We start from the raw sequence: 8686 nt of genomic DNA, 5'->3' as shown, positions 1-8686 counted from the left end.
AGATGCAGTGTCTTAGACCACTGCGTAACATTCCCCCCATAGATGCATTTGAGTATATTAGAATGTAGAATGATGCCAAATTCAGATGTAAGAAAACGTTGTAGACTAATTAAACACTAGAAGAACCAAGGAACCATAGCAGTTATGACTGTTTGAATCCAATTCCAAGTGTATAAAACAAAATAAAAACAGAGCGGCCACGAGACCCTCCTCGTGCGCGTCTCCTGAGAGGATGGTGGGTGCATTCGGTAGGCAGGGGCTCGAGCTGAAGTCACGGTTCCATATCATTGCAGCCGAGGACACGCGGGCGTCAGCAGCGCGCGAGAGAAAGAGCGGGAGGAGAGGAGAGAAGATAGTGACTGCAGTTGCACGTTCCCTCTCGACATTGGATCTATGTTGTTGTAAGAGCATCTGTGACTGGTAGGAAAGGAGTGGGGAAGAGGAGGTATACACTAACCCACCAAGGAAAGACCTATGCTTGGATTTTGCCTATTTTTTCTTCGCCAATGCAAAAGGAAATATGCAGCGAAGCTTCACCCTCCTGTACACCAGTTTTCTGGGGATGTGCTTGGGTTCAAGTTTTCCAAGTAACATCAATATAGGTAGGTGCAAAACCCGCGCGTAAAATGAAGCCTGGCAGAACTATTGTATGTTTTTATTTATTTGTTTAGTGTACACATTTGATTTCTTGGCATAGCCTACTTGTATGGACAATGGCAAGTTAGTGAATATGCCTTTTCGGAGGCTATAAAGTTGTATTATATTATTATTATTATTATATTTTGCTGCTAAAAGAGTCCGGAAATATTGATCTGTTCTGTGTTTGCGTTTTGTTTGCAGATGGACGTTTTATAAATATCCATTGATTCTGTATCTTTCACAGGGGGACTATTCCCAACCGAATCTCACGAATATGACGTGTTTCGGTTCGCGCTCTCGCACCACCAGGAAATCCCCAAACTGTTGCCGCAGGTGGATATGGTCAAGATAGGCAACAGCTTCTCCATGACATATGCCTGTAAGTCTTTTTTCCCAGGGTCTCTGTTCTCCCCATTCCACCCATCCCTCCCCGTTATTTCTTAGTTTACCTCATGGGTTATTTATTCATACGATCAATCTGTTGTCCTCCCGCTCAATGAGACCACTGGCCAACGCTTGTCCAGAAATTATTAGTCTGTGCTACGTAGAGGTGTCTGGCATTGATATATGTAGTTATGATATATACAATTACAGCTGGTTATTCTGTCACTGTAAAGATAGTCCGATAATGTGTGATTTTTTGTATCCATCTGCATCGCTCTCTCTCTCATAAGAGGCTGTGTGTGACGCTCTCTCATAAGCTGTGTGTGTGTTTGCGTGTGTGACTCGTAAGAGGCTGTGTGTGTGCAGTCTTTGACTCTCTCGTGTAAGAGGCTGTGTGTACTTGTGTGACTCTCCTAAGAAGCTGTGTGTGTGTGCTTGTGTGACTCTCCTAAGAAGCTGGGTGTGTGTGCTTGTGTGACTCTCTCCTAAGAAGCAAGGTGTGTGTGATTGTTTGACTCTCTCCTAAGAAGCTGGGTGTGTGTGCGTGTTTGACTCTCTCATAAGAAGCTGGGTGTGTGTGCTTGTTTGACTCTCTCCTAAGAAGCTGGGTGTGTGTGCTTGTTTGACTCTCTCCTAAGAAGCTGGGTGTGTGTGCTTGTTTGACTCTCTCCTAAGAAGCAAGGTGTGTGTGATTGTTTGACTCCAAAAAAGCAGGGTGTGTGTGCGTGTGTGACTATCTTGTAAGAGGCTGTGGGTGTGTTTGACTCGCTTGTAAGAGGCTGTGGGTGTGTTTGACTAGCTTGTAAGAGGCTGTGGGTGTGTTTGACTCTCTTGTAAGAAGCTGTGTGTGTGTGGGCGTGTGTGACTCTCTATCTTATAAGAGGCAGTGTGTGTGTGTGTGACTCGTAAGAGGCAGTGTGTGTGCGTGTGTGAGCAAGAGAGAGACCTCAGTGCAATGAACACATTTTTCTGACAAATCTACCCATATCAGTAGTATCCATGTAGGCTACAGACAATTTAACCACATGGAACAAAGTGGTTATATACTTTATAATTAAAATATTGATTTTGTTTTGACACCCTTCCCCCATTTAGCCTACACAAGCCAACATTGAAATATGATCTGTGACAGCGCTGATCAAGCAACTCCCCTTTCCCACCAACATTCAGGAGAAACCTGTTCCCACAAAGCCCTGTTCATAATTACAGATGGATTTGTATTCGTTTAGCTTCAGCTGGCACCAGCTACTCAGGTTAGCGTTCTCATTACAGTAGCCTAGCCTACAACACCATACCACTCAAATGGCTCCAACCGCCGTGACTCACTCAACTTCATAAGGTAGGCTCTGTGCGTTTCAGGAACACGTCTAAAATAGGGCTCTAATTACTGGAACACTGTAGGAGAAATATTACATAGTAGACATTCAATTTGTTCACCCTTAGACATCATTATCTTCATGGATGAGCTCACTTACATGGGGGCGGGCGTGTAAGGTGACACTCAGGCACGTAGGAAAGAGGATTTATAGTTTATTGTAAAGCACTGTGGATCAATGGTGGTCACCGGTCATCAATGGTGGTCGCAGCTCAGTTACTCTCGTGTAAGTACATCAACCACCGAATCATCATTGCACAGCCTGTCTGCTCTGATGATGCCCAAATCAAATCATGTGTAATCGTTTTAGCAGCACTGTCACAATCACCTTCCCTTAACAGATACAGACACGGAAACGGTTTTGTAACATGTTTTAGAGACCAAGGAGATATGGTAGCCCAATCATTCGCCCGTCTGCTGAAAAGCAAGAAAAAAACATTATAAAATGAAAAATAACTTAATTTCTGGATTTATGTATGTGTATTTTTGTGTGTTCCAACCTTCACTTTTGGGATTTTAAACACCAAGGTGCCCTTGAGGTTTTATTTATTTAAGTTGTTACATCTAAAGGTAGGCCATGTCCCAGGTGCTCCATGTTGGACACTGTGCATCGGGCCTATGCAGCTGGGTGCTGGCTCCAGATGAAACACACACAATAGATTCTCCTCCCTGACAACTCTCTCTTTCCACACTAGTCTCCTCAGGACTGCTTGAAGTGCGACATTCAATTTCACTGGCAGAGTCTTCAGACATTGATAACCGTGTTGTTTCTGTGTTCTTTTTCCTACTCTGAGACAAGACTTGAATTTAAAGGCAGTTTTTATTCTGTTTCACATACTTGTCATGCTTTTCCTCTGATCTCTGCCTCGGCTCTGAAGACACGGAGTTCCGTTTTGAAAGAAAATTAACGAAAAGGAAATCAGAAAAAAAGGAAACAGTGGATGTATTTAAGTCAGATGATATCTAATGCAATAGGACTGTAACACATGATATCTAATGCAATAGGACTGTAACACATGATATCTAATGCAATAGGACTGTAACACATGATATCTAATGCAATAGGACTGTAACACATGATATCTAATGCAATAGGACTGTAACACATGATATCTAATGCAATAGGACTGTAACACATGATATCTAATGCAATAGGACTGTAACACATGATATCTAATGCAATAGGACTGTAACACATCCTATCTAATGCAATAGGACTGTAACACATGCTATCTAATGCAATAGGACTCTAACACATGATATCTAATGCAATAGGACTGTAAAACATGATATCTAATGCAATAGGACTGTAACACATGATATCTAATGCAATAGGACTGTAACACATGATATCTAATGCAATAGGACTGTAACACATGATATCTAATGCAATAGGACTGTAACATATGATATCTAATGCAATAGGACTGTAACACATGATATCTAATGCAATAGGACTGTAACACATGATATCTAATGCAATAGGACTGTAACACATGATATCTAATGCAATATGACTGTAACACATGATACCTAATGCAATAGGACTGTAACACATGATATATAATGCAATAGGACTGTAACACATGATATCTAATGCAATAGGACTGTAACACATGCTATCTAATGCAATAGGACTGTAACACATGGTATCTAATGCAATAGGACTGTAACACATGATATATAATGCAATAGGACTGTAACACATGATATCTAATGCAATAGGACTGTAACACATGCTATCTAATGCAATAGGACTGTAACACATGGTATCTAATGCAATAGGACTGTAACACATGATATCTAATGCTATAGGACTGTAACACATCCTATCTAATGCAATAGGACTGTAACACATGATATCTAATGTAATAGGACTGTAACACATGATATCCAATGCAATAGGACTGTAACACATGATATCTAATGCAATAGGACTGTAACACATGATATCTGTCACGCCCTGGCCTTATTATTCTTTGTTTTCTTTATTATTTTAGTTAGGTCAGGGTGTGACATGGGTAATGTTTATGTTTTGTTGGTTTTGGGTGTTTATTTGGTAAAGGGGTTAATGGGTGTAGTAGATGGTTTTGTGTTGAGTGTATATGTCTAGCGTTGTCTATGTTGGTTAGTTATCTAGGAGAGTCTATGGTTACCTGAATGAGTTCCCAATTAGAGACAGCTGATTTCGGTTGTCTCTGATTGGGAGCCTTATTTAGGGTAGCCATAGGCTCTCATTGGTTGTGGGTAATTGTCTATGTAAGAACGTTTGTAGCCTGTTATGTTTGTGCACAACGTTTGTAGCTTCACGGTCGTTTTGTTGTTTTGTTAAAGTGTTTTGTTCGTGTTCATCTTCGTGTTGTTATAATAAAAGAAGATGGCTTATTTTCCAAGTGCTGCATTTTGGTCCGTTAATCCGCCACACGATCGTGACAGAATTACCCACCATAGGACCAAGCGGCATGGAAGGCGGCAACAGGGCCTACCCACAAAGGATTTCTGGACATGGGAGGAGATACTGGATGGTAAGGGGCCGTGGGATCAACCTGGAGAATATCGCCTCCCTCGTGAAGAGCTGGAGGCAGCGAAAGCCGAGAGGAGGCGATATGAGGAGGCAGCACGGAGACAAGGCTGGAAGCCCGTGAGTACAACCCAAAAATTTCTTGGGGGGGGCCTTAAAGGGAGTGTGGCGAAGTCAGGTAGGAAACCTGCGCCTACTCCCTGTACTTACCGTGGAGAGCGAGAGTACGGGCAGACACCGTGTTACGCAGTAGAGCGCACGGTGTCTCCTGTACGCGTGCATAGCCCGGTTCGGTACATTGCAGCTCCACGTATCGGCCGGGCTAGACTGAGCGTTGAGCCATATGTCATGAAGCCGGCCCAACGCATCTGGTCACCAGTGCGTCTCCTCGGGCCGGCGTACATGGCACCAGCCTTACGCATGGTGTCCCCGGTTCGCCTACATAGGCCGGTGCGGGTTATTCCACCTCCCCGCACTGGTCAGGCGACGGGGAGCATAGAACCAGGTAAGGTTGGGCAGGCTCGGCGTTCAAGGGAGCCAGTACGCCTGCACGGTCCGGTATTTCCGGCGCCACCTCCCCGCCCCAACCCAGTACCACCAGTGCCTCCTCCACGCACTAGTTATATGGTGCGTGTCTCCAGCCCTTTACCACCAGTGTCTAAACCACGCACCAAGCCTCCTGTGTGTCCCCAGAGTCCTGTGCGTCCTGTTGCTGCTCCCCGCACTAGCCCTGAGATGCGTGTCTCCAGCCCGGTGCCACCAGTCCCGGCACCACGCACCAGGCCTACAGTGCGCCTCAGCCGGCAGGAGTCTGCCGTCTGCACAGCGTTGACTGAACTGCTCGTCTCCCCAGCGCCATCTGAGCCATCCGTCTCCCCAGCGCCATCTGAGCCATCCGTCTCCCCAGCGCCATCTGAGCCATCCGTCTGCAATGAGCCTGCAAAGCCGCCCGTCTGCCATGAGCCTGCAAAGCCGCCCGTCTGCCATGAGCCCACTGAGCCGTCCGCCAGACAGGAGCCGCTAGAGCCGCCAGCCAGACAGGAGCCGCTAGAGCCGTCCGTCAGACAGGATCTGCCAGAGCCGCCAACCAGACAGGATCTGCCAGAGCCGCCAACCAGACAGGATATGCCAGAGCCGCCAACCAGACAGGAGCAGCCAGATCAGTCAGCCAGCCATGAGCAGCCAGATCCGTCAGCTAGCCATGAGCAGCCAGATCCGTCAGCTAGCCATGAGCAGCCAGATCCGTCAGCTAGCCATGAGCAGCCAGATCCGTCAGCTAGCCATGAGCAGCCAGATCCGTCAGCTAGCCATGAGCAGCCAGATCCGTCAGCTAGCCATGAGCAGCCAGATCCGTCAGCTAGCCATGAGCAGCCAGATCCGTCAGCTAGCCATGAGCAGCCAGATCCGTCAGCTAGCCATGAGCAGCCAGATCCGTCAGCTAGCCATGAGCAGCCAGATCCGTCAGCTAGCCATGAGCAGCCAGATCCGTCAGCCAGCCATGAGCAGCCAGATCCGTCAGCCAGCCATGAGCAGCCAGATCCGTCAGCCAGCCATGAGCAGCCAGATCCGTCAGCCAGCCATGAGCAGCCAGATCCGTTAGCCAGCCATGAGCAGCCAGATCTGTCAGCCAGCCATGGGCCGTCCCTCAGTCCGGAGCTGCAGTCCCTCAGTCCGGAGCTGCAGTCCCTCAGTCCGGAGCTGCCATTCCTCAGTCCGGAGCTGCCCCTTACCCTGGAGCTGCCCCTTACCCTGGTGCTGCCCCTTACCCTGGTGCTGCCCCTTACCCTGGTGCTGCCCCTTACCCTGGTACTGCCCCTTATCCTGGTACTGCCCCTGACCCTGGTACTGCCCCTTACCCTGGTACTGGTCCTTAGTCCGGAGCTGTCCCTTAGTCCGGAACTCCCCCTTAATGCAATGGGGTTAATGTGGAGGGGGGTCGTTTGGAGGAAGCCTAGGAGGTGGTTAGGTACTGTGGTGACGTGGGGACTACGACCAGAGCCGGAGCCGCCACCGTGGAGGGGAGCCCACCCAGACCCTCCCCTAGACTGTGTATGGTGCGCCCGGAGTTCGCGCCTCAAGGGGGGGGTTATGTCACGCCCTGGCCTTATTATTCTTTGTTTTCTTTATTATTTTAGTTAGGTCAGGGTGTGACATGGGTAATGTTTATGTTTTGTTGGTTTTGGGTGTTTATTTGGTAAAGGGGTTAATGGGTGTAGTAGATGGTTTTGTGTTGAGTGTATATGTCTAGCGTTGTCTATGTTGGTTAGTTATCTAGGAGAGTCTATGGTTACCTGAATGAGTTCCCAATTAGAGACAGCTGATTTCGGTTGTCTCTGATTGGGAGCCTTATTTAGGGTAGCCATAGGCTCTCATTGGTTGTGGGTAATTGTCTATGTAAGAACGTTTGTAGCCTGTTATGTTTGTGCACAACGTTTGTAGCTTCACGGTCGTTTTGTTGTTTTGTTAAAGTGTTTTGTTCGTGTTCATCTTCGTGTTGTTATAATAAAAGAAGATGGCTTATTTTCCAAGTGCTGCATTTTGGTCCGTTAATCCGCCACACGATCGTGACAATATCTAATGCAATAGGACTGTAACACATGATATATAATGCAATAGGACTGTAACACATGATATTTAATGCAATAGGACTGTAACACATGATATGATATCTTCCCACGGGGGGCCAGTACAAAAAAAAATATATATATATATGAATGTATGTACTTGTAAGTCGCTCTGGATAAGAGCGTCTGCTAAATGACTTAAATGTAATATAAATGTAATATCTAATGCAATAGGACTGTAAAACATGATATCTAATGCAATACGACTGTAACACATGATATCTAATGCAATAGGACTGTAACACATCCTATCTAATGCAATAGGACTGTAACACATGATATCTAATGCAATAGGACTGTAACACATGATATCTAATGCAATAGGACTGTAACACATGCTATCTAATGCAATAGGACTGTAACACATGATAGCTAATGCAATAGGACTGTAACACATGATATCTAATGCAATAGGACTGTAACACATCCTATCTAATGCAATAGGACTGTAACACATGCTATCTAATGCAACAGGACTGTAATTTTTATTTTTGTATTTATTTTATTTAACCCTTATATTACCAGGTAAGTTGACTGAGAACACATTCTCATTTACAGCAAGGACCTGGGGAATAGTTACAGGGGAGAGGAGGGGGAGGAAAGAGCCAATAGTAAGCTGGGGATGATTAGGTGACCGTGATGGTTTGAGGGCCAGATTGGGAATTTAGCCAGGACACCGGGGGTTAACACCCCTACTCTTACGATAAGTGCATTGGGCTCTTTAGTGATCACAGAGAGTCAGGACACCCGTTTAATGTCCAATCCAAAAGACACAGCACCCTACACAGGGCAATGTCCCCAATCTCTGCCCTGGGGCATTGGGATATTTTTTTTAGAGCAGAGGAAAGGGTGCCTCCTATTGGCCCTCCAACACCACTTCCAGCAGCATCTGGTCTCCCATCCCACTTCTGGTCCCCACAAGAATAGTTAAACATGTCCGGCATGAGGGGGGAGAATCAGCATGTTTATCAGAACAGTAATTGTAACCATTACACAACAATATTATGCAGGAATGTCAATTACACCTGTCATAACGGCTCACTAACCTTTAATGTAGCCTACATCATAGCTGACACAGCTGGAGATTAGGGGACTATATTTTCCCTAGGCTAACACAAAAGGAACTTTCATGAGGAATTCCTA

General features: G+C 46.0%; 1 protein-coding gene across 2 annotated transcripts in view; it reads left to right on the top strand.

The window, feature by feature from the left end:
* Positions 1–273: 273 nt before the first annotated feature.
* gria1a (glutamate receptor, ionotropic, AMPA 1a) overlaps positions 274–8686 on the top strand; it is a 252731-nt gene continuing 244318 nt past the window's right edge. For both annotated transcript variants that reach the window (XM_055888385.1, XM_055888384.1), the window contains exons 1-2: positions 274–602; positions 884–1018. In XM_055888385.1, the coding sequence (XP_055744360.1) occupies positions 521–602; positions 884–1018 (217 nt within the window). In that variant the 5' untranslated portion in view covers positions 274–520. The remainder of the gene's footprint in view (positions 603–883; positions 1019–8686) is intronic.

This window comes from Salvelinus fontinalis, chromosome 29, assembly GCF_029448725.1.
Source record: "Salvelinus fontinalis isolate EN_2023a chromosome 29, ASM2944872v1, whole genome shotgun sequence".
Classification (NCBI taxonomy): domain Eukaryota; kingdom Metazoa; phylum Chordata; class Actinopteri; order Salmoniformes; family Salmonidae; genus Salvelinus; species Salvelinus fontinalis.
This window is presented reverse-complemented; position numbering and strand designations above follow the sequence as displayed.